Raw genomic sequence first — 18,217 nt, 5'->3', positions numbered from 1 at the left:
CTGTTCAGCCTGGAGAAGAGAAGGCTTTGTAGAGACCTCATAGCAGCCTTCCAGTATCTGAAGGGGGGGCTATAGGGATGTTGGGGAGGGACTTTTCATTAGGGATGTAGTGAGAGGACAAGGGGTAACAGGTTCAAACTTGAACAGGGGAAGTTTAGATTGGATATAAGGAAGAAATTATTTACTGAGAGGGTGGTGAGGCACTGGAATGGGTTGCCCAGGGAGGTTGTGAATGCTCCACCCTTGGCGGTGTTCAAGGCCAGGTTGGATGAGGCCTTGGGTGGCATGGTTTAGTGTGAGATGTCCCTGCCCATGGCAAGGGGGTTGGAACTAGATGATCTCAAGGTCCTTTCCAACCCTAACTATTCTATGATTCTATGCTTTCACCAAGGAATATGCTGTGGTTTTTACTCCTTCAGAAATACCCCTCTTTACATGTTAAGTTTTGGAAGTTTGTGTTTTGTTCTATTTTTTTTTTCTGCTCAATATTTAGACAACATAGTGAACTTACCCATTCTTGGGCCTTTGAGACACTGCAGGAAAATCCATGAAAACCAATGAAAAAAACATGTCTATGCCATGGACTCACATTTTTAGAGGCAAACATATTGAAGAAGCTGAGGCCCGGCTTCGCGGTTTGACTTTGACTGGCATGACTGAGTATGCGGGGGTGAGCAAGGAGCAGAAACAGAGGTTGCAAGTATGAGATGGAGAAATTCAACACGTATAACATAGCACAGTAAGTAGAAGACAGGAATTTTACATAAAGTATTTTGTCATGTGACTTCACTTATTGTATCAGGAGTGCAAAAAGGCTATGAAAGTTGCAGGAGGTGGATATAGTCTCTTTTCAGCTTTCTACTTCCAGCACTATCCCAACACCTTTTTCTTTTCTCAGCACATGGTGTGAGAGCACAGCACACAAAAGGAGAGAGGGAGTAAAAGCTGATCCCAAAGACCTTTTGTGTTCCCTTCAGGAAATTGAATGCACATTTCACAGCTTTCTTGCAGAGATGGAGTTAACTGAAGCAATTCTTATAAAGGTTTTCTAAGCCAGGGCATCAGAAATTATGCACTGACTTCCTCATTGTCTGTTCTGCTAATGCTGAACAAAAAAGAGATGAGAAAAATTTAGGTATCCTGTACCTAGCTAGTACATGCTGGAAACGCAGAGGTGATGTACAAGTAACTGATGAACTACTGCCATAAAGATCTTCCTGTTAATAAAGAAACCTGTCTGACAGTGGACTGAAGACAGGAATAGAAGTCTCACTGAGGACACCAGCACCTCTGGGGAAGGCACTGTAAGGGTGACATTTGATCTGGGCATCCAAAGCATCCACAGACTAAGTCATCTGTTATACACGAGATTTACCTCCCAAACTGCTTTGATGGCTACTAACTTTTTGGTTCCCAACTGACCGCAAGAAAACTGCAGGGGCTGTAGTCTGCCAGCTTCCACCTTCTTACCATGACCCTTCCTCCGTGCCCAGCAGTGTTTTTCACATTAACGGACTCCCACACCACAGAAGAAGAGCGAACCACAGACATATCACTGTCATCACTTCCCTCCCTGTCCTATAGTTCTCCCTCCTCTAGCAATTCCCTAATGTTTGCAAATTCCAGTCTGGCCTTAGCATGGTATTTTTGTCAGACATTTGCAGAAGGCTGTCTCTAGGGTGTCCATCTATAAAAATACCCACAGTATCACAAGATTGACATCTAATAGTGAACAGGGAGTCATAAAAGCACTACCATGTGCCTTGCTAGCCAGGCAATGCCTATAAACATTGGAGTCAGGTTCCCATGCACGAAACCTAGACTGTCAGCCTATACAATGCTACACAGATTCAAGTTTAAAGTGAAACTTCAGCTTCACTTACATGCTCTGCAGCATCTTTAGAAGACAGCTACACCCCTGTTTCAGTCTTCTCAGAATATGCATGTGTATCTAGGTGGTTAACGACTCAGATAAAGATCAGTGCCTGGGTTCATCAAGCATTATAGCATGCTGTGATTTAGATAAACGTATCCTACTCCTCTTTCTGTAGTGCTACCTACCCCCCCCCATCTGTGGATGCTGTGTGCAATTTTGAAAGATAAAAAGATTTTCTGCAGATACTATATTTCAAATAACAGCTTTTTTTCCCCTCTTGATTTGGCATTCAACTATCCATCAGGGTAAGAAACAAGTGACTTGGCAGATAATTCAGGACATTTGGCTTTGAAGAACTGGTAATTTGAAAGTACTTGGACAAGTTTCTTCAACTCATTCACCTTAATCTGTGTTATTCACTTTTACATGTGCTCTAGCAGCTTGTACAGCTAAAAACCGTGCAGGAAGTATAATGCAAGTGACAAAATAACCTTTTCCTGAGTTGTATTAATTTATACCACAAAAAACACACTCAGAAACTGAGTAACAGAGGGAGACAAATACAACTCAAAGCTGTTAAACATATATGTCTCATCTGAAGTCACCAGGTGGCACCAGCTGTATTCATACATTGATAACTGGCTTCAACCCACTGTAACCCATATGCTCTTGGAAACGTAAAGCACATCACGTATGGATATTAAGTACAGACCAATAGCTGAATGGTCAGTAAACCAGAGAGTTCAGATAGAACTTTAACAACATCTGACTGTTGACTTTTATTTGTTTGCTGGTTTTGTTTTGCTTTTTTAATTCAGTGGCATCTCCTAATTTTGAAGTTAATGGTTGGAAAACTTCAAAAAATGCAAAGAGGCACTATTTTAAGTAAATGTATTGATTCTTGGTCAGAATTGACATCTTGCAGCTTTCTGTTAACCCAAGAGGATATTTTTCTCTGGCTTTCTGTCACAATCAATGAGTTCTTGAATTAACTAGGAAATCCTATGCTTAAAAAATCTTTTGTTTTACAAAATAATTATTGTATGAGGGTGAACATGAAATTAGCTATGTATAGCACTTAATATATTATGTCATTAGCATATAATGAGATAATATATTATGTACTATATACTATTTATGTAATAATATATATAATAGACTAATAATGTATACCAAGAAATAGTGAAAACTAGTTCATTTACTTGTAAATCATGAGTCATATCAGGGTTTTATGCATTTGAAAGTTCATAACTTTCATCACTAATGAAATATTTGTGAACCTAAACTATTTCTTGAGCTTGACAGTATTTATCACATACATTTTTCTTACTCCTTATTATCTGTCTCCTCTGTACATAACTCTTCATCAGAAGAAAAAAAAAAAAACAAACAAAAAAAACCAGCAAAAGAGTAAATCTTGACCTTGCTGAATCAACGGCAGAACTCCCACTAACTTCAAGGGGTCAGGATTTTACCACACTTGACCTGCTTTATACAAAGAAGGAAAGCCAAACAGGCAAAAATACCATGTTAATAAAGGCACGGAGTCCAAAAATGAATCATCATGTAAACAGTGTGGCAAATGTTTACAAATCAAAGTAAAAAAAAGAAGACAAGTTGTAGTTCGAGATAGTTTTAAAAGGAAATTGATTCTCCAGGGAAAAGAAATCATCTTTTTAGCTAAACATTGAAAATATAAATTTTAGTATATAATTCTAAGCATCTGTATTTTATATCTTTAGCCTATTGTTCCAATTTTTCAGCCAGCAGGTACTTTTGTTTATATTAAATACTAACAGTTGTATCTGCTTCACTGCAGCATTATTGAAAAAATGTAATGCATATTTACATTCTCTTCAGCATGACTTATTCTTAAAAATGAACCAACACAATTATAAACGTACAACACCCATAGAAGCTTAATGATTGCTGTGGTCCCCAGTGCAAACAATGACAGACGCATGTAAGTAATCTGTTTAAAGACCATTTTTTGCAAGCACTAGTTTGCAAGTAATATTTGCATTTGCAGTGAGCAAGCCTAGCCTTGTACAGACAAAAAAAGCAGATGTTTCTGTTCAAATGATTCATGATTATTGTTCATGCTTTACAGTAATAGGAAGACCCTCAGCAGTGCAACCAGGGAAACCAAGTCATAGAAGGATAAGCAGCACTCTTCATTCCAGTCAGCAGTGGACTCTGGCACTGAAAAAAACATACTTGAGCTAACCTCTAGTTTGGAGCCAAGCAGTCTGTGGCTAATTTAACACTGTAGTATGCACCCATAAAGTAAGTCTATCTTTCACCTGCTGTAGTGTGAAGCTCACCGAAACCAAGTTTCACTATTTGTATTCAAGCATTTCCGTTACAGTAGCTGTGGCACATATTGAAAATTAGTTTTGAAAATCTAAAGAACAGCCTGAAATTTAGACACCTAGTGTAAGGTAAATCTGTAGACTCTTTCTCTTGCTAGTCCAAAAAGTGGTCTATGCCATCTTAAGACAAGTAATCAGGACACACAAGTTGCTCTCCAGGGATCTCCATTTTTCTCCATTGGTAAGGGGAGCCCAGGCATCCAGATTAGAGGTGAGACACAGCTTTGGATGGCTACCATCAGGTGAGATGAACTCCAGTCTGCAAATGGCAACTTCCACTGTAGAAGCTACAGGCTGGAGGCAGAGTTGGTTTAACTGGCTTGGCAAAGGGCTGTGCACTGATCCTCCCAGGTCATGGCACATTGCACTGAGAAATTCGCATACATTTTATTCTCATCTGTGCTATTAGCTGAGAAATAATGAAATGAGACAAACATAAAGTGAATCTAGTTTTCTTCCCTTTCTCTGACATATATCTGTTGTCACCATAAAGGAGTTCTGCTTTTACTGCCTAGAAGAGAAGGCAGACACACACATTTGCACAAAGACCTACTATATTTCTTTCATACTGTAACAAAAGAAAGCATAGAATTCATGTTATTTTATCAGCAAAAATTATACTCTTTACCTATTATCTGCAATTCTATCTATAGCAAGTACATTATATTGTAATTAAAGTGTATTGTATGTATTATCTGTGAAAGGGCTGTAATCATTTCAACATACCATTCATTGAAATACATTAATACAGTATCTATAATACATGAAAAATGAAATAAAGTATAATACATTATATCTATTTTTAATGTTTTTCTTACTGAAAGAGTCCTAGAAGTATCAGAATTTATGGGCTATGTTATCCTGTCTCCATTAGGTTCTTAAAATTAGAAGGATATGCAGGAGTCTAGCTACCTCCCAGAGATATCTCAAGGCAAGGAGAAGCAGTAATGATTTTTTCCTTTACAGGAGACAGGGAGAAAAGGAGATGAGTTTGTGCCTTTTTATCTGTACTTGATGGGATGGATACCTACTGGAGACAGGGCTGAAGTTCTGATCAATTGAGTCATGTCTCTCAGTGTTTCCTTGCAGAGTTGATAGATGGTTATCTCCACATGGAGAGCCTGAAACCTTCACTGATTTAAAAGGGGGTTTCATAATTAATTCCAACGGACCACATCTTACCACCATTCTTCTCTTTGGAATGATCTGTATCTCTAAATGATTTCCTACTAATATTTGCAGAAACAATGTTACCATGTCAGAGGTCTCACAAGCAAAACCTAAGCCAAGGGGCTTATGAGAAAGATAGAGGAAGACTTTTAACCAAGGCCTGTTCTGACAGGAGAAGAGACCACAGCTTTAACTGGAAGAAGGTAGGTTTAGATCAGACAGAAGGAAGACATATTTTGCAGTGTGGGCGGTGAAGCACGGACACAGGTTGCCCAGAGAGGTTGTAGATGCCCCATCCCTGGCAGTGTTCAATGCCAGGCTGAATGGAGCTTTGGGCAACCTGGTCTAGTGGAAGGTGTCCTTGCTCAGGGCAAGGGGGGTTGGAACGAAATGATCTTTAATGTCTCCTCCAAACCAAGCCATTCTATGATTCTATGTCTAAATAAAAATTAATACAATGCATAGAGCATCAAAGTCATTAATTTTCTGACTTTAAATATTTGAGTGCAAGAATGATGGTTAGTTTTATGTTTCTTTTTGATTACTCCCTCACAGTTCTATTTTCATTAGAGCAGGCTACAAACCTAGAGAAAATCCTGCACATACCTGTTTCTCCCCACTGGGCTTCTTGTGGTTTAACAGCAGCTCCACGGCACCAACTACCTCCTTTCGTATGGCATGCAACAGAGCATCTCCCACATATACATTGAAACTTAAGAGCAGCTCAATGAGCTCAAGGTTCTCATTTTCAATTGCAATAAGGAGTGCAGTTCTTCCCAGGGGATCAATGCAATTAATGTTGATCTTGAAATAAATTTCTGCTTCCTCCAAAGCTTTCTTTACACTGGCATAATCTCCTTTCTCCACGGCATTCAGATAGGCTTTCTCTGAATGAGACAGTTCAGATTCTGCCCGTACAATACGAAGAGGGATACGATCTCTGTGGGGAGCATTGACGCTTCTTTTGTAGTAGAACTGGGCCATATTTTATGCCATTCTAATGCTTTGTCTCTGCAATATGAACAGAAAGATTAAATCAATAATATATTTTAGAAGTACAACAGACCAAATTAATATTTGCAATATATAAGTATTTAAAACTCATACTAAAAAGTGATGTTAAAACAAGTAGAAATGGCATCTATGAACAGAACTTGTAAGATCACCAGCAAAACATGGAAACCAAAACATACAACCAAGTTGTCGCAACTTACCAAGTCAAAGCATACCTATCAGCATACCATTCAGTTGCATGAACTCCTTAAACCAGTGGCAAGCAGGCAGTTATATGACACAACATAGTTTGAATCAAATGTAATGGCCCCACTTCATCCTTAACTTCTTCATGAATTTCTGCTACCTCATGTTTCCCATCGTTTAGAAGTATGTTCATACATAGTTGATGCTGTTCAGTAGACTACAGGGCCCTTACAGCTTGTAAGCTTGCTTGCGGTAGTCGTTATGTCACTTGAGATTGGTTCAGTTGCCCATCTAAGGTACCTAGGCCTCTCTGAGATGCCCTAGTTATCTTATATGCCTTCCAGCATGTCTTGGGTCTTTCAGAAGGCCTGTGTAAATTCGGTACCTCCATGCAAATGTTTCTGACATCCTACACAACCCAGGCATCACTCAATGCTTGTGTGTAGACAACTCAATAGAGCCCTTCTTATCTGTTTCTTTATCTTGGGCAGAAAGAACACATTAAGAGTTGGAATAATTAATCCTAGTGCTGATGAAACACCCTGACTTATCTGTAGCAGGCACAATAACACAGTTTGGTGGTGAGCCTTCCTACTAAGATTTTGATTCAATCACATATGCTATCAGAAAAACATTAATATAAAATATTTTTCCAACCAGTACTTACAAACCTATAAATTTTCATTCAAAGCCTGAAACTAAAAACTAAATCCATATGAGATAAATTGCCAAGCACTGGTAGATAATAATAATGACTTTGATTCAAAAACCATTAAGTTCTAAACTAGTATTAATAGTGAAACACTGCAACTCTAAGACAACTCTAAAGTCTTACATATAATAAAGCACTTAATAACTCTGATTTTACTCTGTATGTTTTGTGTAAGGACAAAAATAATTCCTTCTAATGGGATAATTTTCTCCTGGCTCCATCTTCTACCTGAAAATAAAATAATATGTATATATATATGTATGTATAAAAAAAAGGAAAGAAAGAAAAGGGGGAAGTGGAAGAGGAGGAAGAGAAAAAATTTACTTCAGAGAACAAATAAAAAGCTACACAAAAATATTTCCTTTTGCAATTCAATCAGAGGTTGAACAGCGCATTAGTCAAAGAACTGTAGTTTCTTGTCATTTTCTGAGCTGACAATGCAAGTTGCAGTAACCCACTGCCTTTTCCTCTTGCTATCAGGCAAATGGAAGAGACCTAGGAGACAGAGGAGGCTGGAAACGGGTTACTCCTTGTAGTAGATGGCATATTACCTGCCAGCTTGCATCACCTTCCTTAGTACCATTTTAGAATAGATACGAGGCCTTGGTATTTCAGGATCAGAAAAGTGAGCAAGATGATGATAAGAGATCATTAAGGTCAGAAGAGTTTCCACAGAAGAGTTGGAGAACACCTCGTATTACAACCAGCTGTACTAAAAAAGTAGAGTGGTGGTGACTGGTGACTCCACCCTGAGTGGAACAGAGGGCCCTGTATGTTGACCTAACCAGACTCACAGGGAAGCCTGCTGCCTCCTTGGGGCCAGGGTAAGAGATTTCACCAGAAAACTCCTCTAGTACAGCTCTGCAACTACTGTCCTTTATTAGTCTTCCAGTTGGAAATGAGGAAATGTCTTCAAGAAGCCTGAGAGGACTTAAGAAGGACTTCAGGGCCTTGGGGTGACCGGTTCAGAGTTCAGGAACCCAAATAGTGTTCTTGTCCCTCCTGCCAGTCACAATCCATGACAGTGGCAATGGCTACATCTGAAAAATCTCATTCATTAATTAATTCCTGGCTCTGTGACTGGTGTCAGTGCCAGAATTTGGGGGTTTTTGACTGTGGATAAGTCACAACAGCACCAGGCCTGCTTGTGGCAGATGGGGTATGCCTGCCCCAAAGGGTAGGATTCTAGCCCAGGAATTAGCAGGGCTTATAGAGAAGGCTTTAAACTAGGTTTGAAGGGGGAAGGGAATAACACAAGGCTCACTAGAATGAGCCAAGGGGTAGCAAGCCACTGTTGGAGTCCAAATCCACAGGACAACTTAAAAAGAGGATTTGCTTCCTGAGGTCAGATAGCCATGGTTTGTGCTCAGTTTTGGGCCCCTCACTACATAAGAGACATTGAGGTGCTGGAGCGGGTCCAGAGAAGGGCAACAAAGCTGGTGAAGAGTCTGGAGCACAAGTGTGATGAGAAGTGGCTGAGGGAACTGGGGTTGTTTAGTCTGGAGAAAAGGAGGCTCAGGGGGGACCTTATCGCTCTCTATAGCTACCTGAAAGGAGGATGGAGAGAGGAGGTAGCTGATCTCTTCTCCCCAGTAACAAGTGATACAACAAGAGGTAACAGCCTCAAGCTGTGTCAGGGGAGGTTTAGATTGGATATTAGGAAAAATTTCTTCACAGAGAGGGTGATCAGGCATTGGAACAGGCTGCCCAGGGAAGTGGTGAAAACACCATCCGTGGAAGTGTTAAAAAAACATGTAGATGAGGCCCTCAGTGATATGATTTAGTGGTGGTCTTGGCAGTCCTGGGGTAATGGTTGGATGTGATGATCTTAAAGGTATTTTCCAACCTAGTTGATTCTATGATTCTTTGTCAGAAAGGAATACTGAAGCTTTTAAGCCTGCTACCAGATTAAAGGAGACAAAGACTGCTTTCCACTGACTGACATGAACTTGTTCTTTGAAATGACAGAGCATGAACTATGTCAGCCCAGCCTACATGCAGTAGACAGCCAGTTTCGGGTGGCAAGGACAGAGAAGGCAGTAACACAGATAATGATCTTAATGAATGACTGCACCATCCAGTTGAACTGACCTTCCTGTCTCCTTGGCTGCTGTTATTCTCCTGGGTAAATTCAAGGAGCTCTCCAAAATAATTTTCAGGACAAAGTACTTCAGTGTCATTTGACTACACAGAAAGCCTCCTTCCAGCATTTTCAACAGTAGCACTGGCGTTGTGGATTGTGCATGGATTCCTGCAATGTTCATTCAGCACAGCAACGCTGCTCCGGAGACATGGGGAGTGGGCTGTCCCCTGCTCAGGGAGAGGGTGGGCAGTCTTTCACCAAATAACACAGTCTTGGGACAAGAAACAGTACACAATTTCTGCCGAGATATCAGACTATGGTTGGGCAGAAAGGGTCTGACTGTACAAGTTCGCTTAATGAGGAAAGAGGAGGGAAGCCAATACAGCTTGGGGAACAAGAACAGGAACATAACTTGTGGGAATTATGCTACAAGTGGCAGTGGCTTAATCTACACTTCAGGATATGTTTACGCGTAGATCCACATGTCTTTCCATGTTTCATATGATGAAGCTCCCTGCAGAATGCCTTTTGGCCAGAATAGGCAGGTTTGGGACAGACTGCTCAAATACCATTAGTAAAGACTTGCTAATAAGAACACCGCAATGTGGATCCATTTTCAGATGCACAAGCTAAGCCACCCCGATTATAAGTTACAGCACTTTCTAGTGTTTAGGGCCAATAGAGAGTCAGCTCTGAAGAGTTCTGTGTACAAACATGCAAGCATTTTAGTATTTGCTGCTGTCCTCAGAGCAGTGTGTGTATTTTGAGGTGAGCCTCAAAAGAGGCTGAACTAAAATATAACAAAAGCTGGCAAGAAATACAGACTAGTTAGGGGTACTGTTCAGTCTTTGGAATTTATTGGCCTCTTTCCATCAAGATCTGTAATGGTTCTGCCCTGACATTGCTTATTCAGAGACATGTGAGTCAGTGCATTTTAATATATTTTACTAAAAGCTTTCATTAAAAAATTAAATCAGGAAAACATTACCTAACCTCAGCTACTAATAATAACACACTAATTCCAGGAAAAATAATTATATCAATCAAATAAAAATCAAATTGATATCAAAGAAAACCAGTTAGACTCAATAGCAGACAATGTTGCACAACTTAATTAGCTAGATAACACAAAATGTAGTTATACAAGTCTAGAAAAGATGGTTAGCCGTTGGCTGTAAACACTAACTAAAGAATTTGACTGAAATCAATCAAATTTATAATTTGGTTGGTTAAGTAGCTAACACCAAAACCTAATTATTATCTGGACCAAAGCCTAAAAAAAAAAAATCGTATTTTTTCCTCAAGAAATTCTATTGTTACGTGATGACTAACCCCTTCCTGCTCTTATAGCAATGAAGACTTCAAAAAATAGAATAGAAAACCATAAGTCTGACAACTCCTATTTACCAGAAGTCATAAAGTGACAGTTTCGTGTTACTCAGAATCTTTAAATGTATAGCACGGAACATACCTTAATGAATAGCTCGATGAGGTATTATGTAAGGCTGCTTAAATCTAGAGGAATATTTCTTTCCAGAAATTTGTCTGCATGGCCAAATTGTCACTTATACACATGCCCAAATCACAATTCAGGATTAATGGTCTCCTGCTAAATGACAATAGGAATGAAAAATATAAATAGTAACAATAAGAGACTTTTCATTGCTAGCAAATGCTGAAATCAGAAAGCTGTCATGTGGATTCCGTGGCTTACAAAGGCATGTCTATTATAGTGGTTTATAGATCCCTGACCTAGCAGTAATTATGTGAGCTTGGTAATAGCTGAAATACTTTCAACAGCCTTCAGGGAGTTTGCATTTTCTTCCTTGTGTGGGAAAAAGTCATAGAATCATAGAATGGTTAGGTTTGGAAGGAATCACCATATTACAACATAGAAATTTTAAAATCATATCACCTGAAAACCCTTGACACTCACTTAAGAGCTTTCTGAAATATTACGTAAAGTCTTTTCTCTTAAATAATGACTTCTTTCCTACATATATAAGGCCAGGCCAGATGGAGTCTTGGAGTGACATGGTTTAGTGTGAGGTGTTCCTGCCTATGGCAGGGCTGTTGGAACTAGATGGTCTTAAGGTCCTATCCAATCCTAACTATTCTATGATTCTACGATTCTATATATAATTATTCCAGCATATTATTCACAGAAAAAAAAGAGTATTTGGCAGAGATGGAAATAGTAAATAATTGATATAGGAAACTTTCACTGTGGAAAACACACCTTGACATCATTCCAACTGGCAGAGGATTAATTGTGCACTCTTATTAGGCCAGATTTTAACTCACCTAGTTTAAAAAGTAGTCATTCAGATTTATCTCTGAAACTAGAGAGTAAGCAATATAATTTCGAAGCATCTGTATTAAGGCAGGCCAAGAAAAATCAGCTTTGCTTCCTGATCCTGAGCAGCCAGAAATGGAAGAGGCTTCCTGAGTCACCAAAACCAGCCTCTTTATCACCAGCAGCTCTCTCAGGCAATCTCTCTTTCAACAGAGCAGGCTCCCTGTAGAAGTAGTTGGGATCCCCCTGCTTGACCCATTTTCCCCTCTGCTGTTTCCGTGATTGGTTGTGGACAAAGCTTTGGTTCTCTGACAAGATAATTTCCTCAATCCTAAATTAGGTTCAGTTGTTGATGGCTGCTGACAGGATTATCCTTTCTCCAGAGTATTTTGGGAAAAATGCTGTCCTTCCTTTAGATTTCATTTTGCCATGCTGTAAAAATCTGGGTCTTTTACAAATGCCTCAGGGTACTCTACCTGTTACTCAGCTGCTGCTCTGAAAAGACATGGGTCCTCTCCAGCCCTTCTGTCACATCTGAAACCCTTGGTACTGTCAGGCATTTGACTGGTAATAGGTGTTTACACGTGGGCAGCTGAACTGAATCTTCAGTCTGCTTCCATGTTTATACTATTTCTTTGCCATATCACATTCTTGGAGTGCCCTGAAGCGTACCTGTTACTCCAAGACACACTTCCCTACCTTCTCATACAATGATTTCAATAGTTGTCTATCTCTTGCTTAGACATTTTGTTTGATTAATTTCTAGATCTATAATCACCTTGTTCAAGGCTGCATCATAATTATCACCTTTACCCTTCTGATAACCTGTGTTCTTTTCCTCCTCAGCTTCCAGTGCAAGGAAAAAATGCTTTTATTTTATTATTCTATGAATGCTTAATATTGTGATTTTCACTGCTGGATAAATTAGATTAACCTTTGCTTCCTACAACAGTGAAACCTCTGATCTCAAGGGCAAAGCAAAAGAAACCTCATGATGCATGTACTTAGTTCTGCAACGATGCATATATGCATATATATAAGAGTTATTTTCTTCCAGCCTTGCAGCAATCAGCTTCCTCCCAAGTGCTTGAGTTTTAGTCAGTTTTCTCTTTACTTGAATGTATCACACACGTGTCTGCCTCTGTTAGTCCTCAGTAAGTTTGACTCTGTGACCTCTTGTAGTTACAAATGTCAAAGTTTCTCTGTGAACCACATGAACTTTATTCTGGAAAACTTTGTTCTAAATATACATGCCACTATTTTATTGAGTATTTTAAGACCTCCAGCATCATGGGTGGCCCAGAGAAGTAAGGTGCGCACATAAGGTGGAACATAAATATGAGTCATTATTTCATTATAGCAACATGCTCTCCAGACATTGCTTTCCTATAACCAAACTGGTGTCCTTGGCAGGGATCATCATTGGCCCCTGCAGGGCTGTGCTGCCCCACATGACATACATCACCACCAGGTCAGTCCCTGCCAGCTATGCTGAACACTGCACACCGTTGAATTGGGATAGTGCCCTGATGTTCTGGCCAACACCAGTGGTTTCTATTCAAGGAAATCTAAAGTTATGTAATGACATTCTTTCCATCTAGAGCTACAGCTCCAGGCATGCAATAGCCCTTCACAAATAATAAGAACCTGTTAAAATCACATAATCCACCACAAAACCAGTTGATACTGTTTTATGAGTGGTCTGAGAAGAAAAATGGACAAACAAATTAAAATCAACCCATTTAAAATTAAGGCTTGTGAATGGAAAGAATATTCATTTTGGGAAAGATTAAGAATCAAAATATCCAAAGTGATTTTTTTAAAGCAGGAATAATTTAAGGATATCAGATGACTGGGATAGGACGTTACTGAAGCACGCAACTCTGTTTTCTACACATACTGCTTGGAATAAGGGTGAGAATAATGGTATTTTCCTGGGCTGCATCAAAAGGAGTGTGACCAGCAGGTCAAAGGAGGAGATCCTGCCCCTCTACTCCGCTCTCGTGAGACCTCACTTGGAGTATTGTGTGCAGTTCTGGTGTCCTCAACACAAAAAGGACATGGAACTGTTGGAACAAGTCCAGAGGAGGGCCACAAGGATGATCAGGGGACTGGAGCACCTCCCGTATGAAGACAGGCTGAGAAAGTTGGGGCTGTTCAGCCTGGAGAAGAGAAGGCTGCGTGGAGACCTCATAGCAGTCTTCCAGTATCTGAAGGGGGCCTATCAGGATGCTGGGGATGAACTCTTCATTAGGGAATGTAGTGACAGGATAAGGGGTAACGGGTTAAAACTTGAACAGGGGAAGTTTAGATTGGATATAAGGAAGAAATTATTTACTGAGAGGGTGGTGAGGCACTGGAATGGGTTGCCCAAGGAAGCTGTGAAAGCTCCATCCCTGGTGGTGTTCAAGGCCAGGTTGGACAGAGACTTGGGTGGCACGGTTTAGTGTGAGGTGTCCCTGCCCATGGCAGGGGGTTTGGAATTAGATGATCTTAAGGTCCTTTCCAACCCTAACTGTTCTATGATACTATGATTCTATGAGAATGAAGTTGCCATTGGTACATGCTCTGCTTGAGTGCTTACTCAACTCACGTTCAGTACAGAAATACTGGAAGAGGTTTTAATGTTGTTCACAGTAACCATTCTCACGGTAAAAATGAGCAACTTTGTTTTTCAGAGGTTGAACTGTTTCTAGACTAATCACAGTTGCTTAGATAGTGAGACAAGTGGGATTAATTCAAAGGTAGTGTAATTTAGACACCACCTTTGCAGAGCAGTTCCATGCTTGTTGCATATTGGCATGGCAGGAAGAACTTTATCAAGTTAATTGTCTGAGAACATAAAGTCAACCTCAAGGTAGGAAAAACAGCTACTAATTAAGCCTTCTGCTTCTCAGAAACAATTATTCATTTTAATTGAACAGGGGTATCTTGAACCTTCATATTTTGGAGATCAGCAAGAGTAAAGAAAATGATCACCATTTTTAGCAGTGGCTTAGCAACTGACAGGACAGGGCAAGAAAAGAAATTGCAGCAAAATAGCAAATACAACAAGAAATAGGCAGTGGATCAAGCAACAGAATATGTTCATCTGAATATGGTAAACTACACAAAACTGAGAATCACACCTAGTGGCAGGGGACCCTAAAAGTACTCATATTTATTTCTGAAAAGCAACCAGTTGGATGAGAGTTGTGTCAAAGTGCTGCATATATCTGTCAATCATTTATTGGCAAATTCTCGCCATTTTGCTTCAGGCAATCTGATGTCCTTAGACTATTTCTTTTTGGAGGATGCAACCGTGAGTGGGATTCAGTTCAGGGTTAAGCCACCTACGTTAAATGTCTAAATGTAGACATCAACATATGAGGTAAATCCCTAAACTCCCTCTGTTGTCAGCCAATAGCCAGGATTGGATTAGATTTTCTAAACAGAGTCTAATGATCTTTAAGGTATCCTACGTACCTGAGACATCCCTGGGGACTGACCAAAAGTATTATACCCTTCTTTGTCCACAGGTAGAAAGCAAGCAGGATGCCATGTCAGATGTCACTAGACACCTACCCTTAGGCAACTTTATCATAGCTTTAGTCAGTGGAATTAGCAGCACTCACAAAGTGATTCAACTTCTCTCAGGTAGCTCCACACCAGTCAGCTGCAACACTTTCTATGCTACACTCTCACCTAGCATACTTACGGACACCTGCATGTAGACCGTGTCTGGGCCTGGAGGCAAATCCCACATGCTGATCAGAATTCAGCTGCCTAAATACTGGTGTGTAGGAGCATAAGATGATACATTAGAGTGTCAGCGATGTCCACTGAGGCCTAATAGTTATGACACAAACCCAGTGGAAGATCCATACCCTTCTGGAGTAAACAGGCAAGGAACGTTCTGCCCCCCCCACATCCAGAGCACAACTGTGCCCAGACCAGTGATGATGTTAAGTCATCCTGTATCTCAAATCCACAGTGCAAACTCCAGGTCACAGACTCCCTGTGCATGCCCAGAGTCACCCCTAATTAATGGTAGCTGGACACAAAATGTCATCAGGGAAGAAGAGTCAGTTCATCGGAAGTGGGTCAGGTGAAAGTCATGACAGACAGGAAACTGTCTTACCCTACAGAAGATGTTCTCTACCAGTTTACTCATTGGTAAAAGCCAAGGAGTATAGTGAGCCTAGATGTCTGCTAGGGAAGGAGGAATGCTTGCAATGTGCAGCAAGGCAGCTGCAACACCTTGCAGTGATGTTACTGGCAAACTGCTCCTTGGCTATGCAGCCTAAGAAACGCCACACACTGGTTTAGAGGGATGGAAAAGAGCATGTCTTTTCTCCTCATGATGTCAGGAGGTCAGCGAAGACTGAGACTTCAAAGATGCTGACAACATACTGGGGTTGGTGGGAGATACCTGTGCATTTGCATCTCATTGTGTGATCTACTCTGCCATGCAATTGTTGCTACTTATAGTAGTCAAGAATGTGTCCCATTAGATCCATAATGGATAAGAAAGAGATAACACATTAGCAGTCATCACTTGGCACATATTAGGCTGATGCAGGCACTGCTCCACTTTTGGGGCAATTAAAGTTATTGCCCTGACACAAAGAGCTAGAAAGCAACTTCACTATTCAAAATGCTTTCCAGGCATTTAGCTGATATTTTACATTTCTTTTATCCCACTGCTTATAATTATGCTCACACTGACCTACTTAAGTAAATTTTACTAATAGCCTGCTTATTGCCAATCATTCATCCCAGTTGTTTTCATTTATGACATCTGTTAACTAGGCAGACTTGAGGTATACTTCACTATATGTCTGTCTTTTGCTAGGGGACAATGGACAAAGCTTCACAACTTGCTGCTGTTACATTTTCAGGGGTAAGAGCGTAAGACAGCTTTAGTATCATGTGCTACCTCTAAAGGAAGTCTTTATCATAGAATCATAGAATAGTTAGGGTTAGAAAGGACCTTAAGATCATCTAGCTCAAACCCCCTTGCCATGGGCAGGGACATCTCACACTAAACCATGCCACCCAAGTCTCTGTCCAACCTGGCCTTGAACACTGCCAAGGATGGAGCATTCACAACTTCCTTGGGCAACCCATCCCAGTGCCTCACCACCCTCTCAGTAAATAATTTCTTCCTTATATCCAATCTAAACTTCCCCTGTTTAAGTTTGAACCCGTTACTCCTTGTCCTATCACTACAGTCCCTAATGAAGAGTTCATCCCCAGCATCCCTATAGCCCCAGTTCAGACACTGTAAGGCTGCTATGAGGTCTCCATGCAGCCTTCTCTTCTCCAGGCTGAACAGCCCCAACTTTCTCAGCCTGTCTTCATACGGGAGGTGCTCCAGTCCCCTGATCATCCTCGTGGCCCTCCTCTCCACTTGTTCCAACAGTTCCATGTCGTTTTTATGTTGAGGACACCAGAACTGCACACAATACTCCAAGTGAGGTCTCACGAGAGCAGAGTAGAGGGGCAGGATCACCTCCTTCGACCTGCTGGTCATGCTCCTTTTGATGCAGCCCACAATACGGTTGGCTTTCTGGGCTGCGAGCGCACACTGCTGGCTCATGTTCATTTTCTCATTGACCAACACCCCCAAGTCCTTCTCCACAGGGCTGCTCTCAATCTCTTCTTTGCCCAACCTGTAGCTGTGCCTGGGATTGCTCCGACCCAAGTGTAGGACCTTACACTTGGCATGGTTAAACTTCATCAGGTTGGCATCAGCCCACCTCACAAGTGTGTCGAGGTCCCTCTGGATGGCATCCCTTCCCTCCGGCGTATCAACCGAACCACACAGCTTGGTGTCATCGGCAAATTTGCTGAGGGCACACTCAATCCCACTGTCCATGTCACCCACAAAGATGTTGAACAAGACCGGTCCCAACACCCTAAGGTGATCCCTAAGGGACACCACTCATTACCGGTCTCCAGCTGGACATCGAGCCATTGACCACAACTCTTTGCGTGCGGCCATCCAGCCAGTTCTTTATCCACCGAGTGATCCACCTATCAAATTGATGTCTCTCCAATATAGAGACAAGGATGTCGTGTGGGACAGTGTCGAACGCTTTGCACAAGTCCAGGTAGATGACGTCAACTGCTCTGCCCCTGTCCCTCAGTTTCGTAGCCCCATCATAGAAGGCCGCCAAATTGGTCAGGCAGGATTTCCCCTTAGTGAAGCCATGCTGCCTATCACCAAGCACCTTGCTGTTTTTCATGTGCCTTAGCATGCCTTCCAGGAGAATCTGCTCCAAGATTTTGCCAGGCACAGAGGTGAGACTGACCTTACCTTTACCTTCACACTTCCTCAATCAACTTTTCGTTTCATCCACAACTCGTGTCCAAAAAAACCCAAAATGAAACTAAGCCCAAAAAAAAGGTGAGTGCAAAGAAAAACAAGCCAGCCTTCTTGAGAAAATTGTTAAACTTCAGTTTGTGTCAGGTGAGAAGGTATAAGTGAAGAATCAAATTGACTGGTAACCAGCTGATTCTGCTC

At 41.0% G+C, this 18,217-nt stretch overlaps 1 protein-coding gene across 1 annotated transcript in view; it reads right to left on the bottom strand.

Moving 5' to 3' along the window:
* Positions 1 to 6,402, bottom strand: part of TRPC4 (transient receptor potential cation channel subfamily C member 4) — a gene marked incomplete at both ends in the record, with an annotated part of 89,418 nt that extends 83,016 nt beyond the window's left edge. The window contains one exon of the mRNA XM_080613623.1: positions 6,025 to 6,402. Coding sequence (XP_080469749.1) covers positions 6,025 to 6,402 — 378 coding nt within the window. The remainder of the gene's footprint in view (positions 1 to 6,024) is intronic.
* Between the last annotated feature and the right edge of the window lie 11,815 nt (positions 6,403 to 18,217).

This window comes from Psittacula echo (genome assembly GCF_963264785.1).
Source record: "Psittacula echo genome assembly, chromosome: 3".
In the NCBI taxonomy this organism is placed as follows: domain Eukaryota; kingdom Metazoa; phylum Chordata; class Aves; order Psittaciformes; family Psittacidae; genus Psittacula; species Psittacula echo.
The sequence above is the reverse complement of the archived record's forward strand: the minus strand, read 5'-3'. Positions and strand labels throughout refer to the sequence as shown.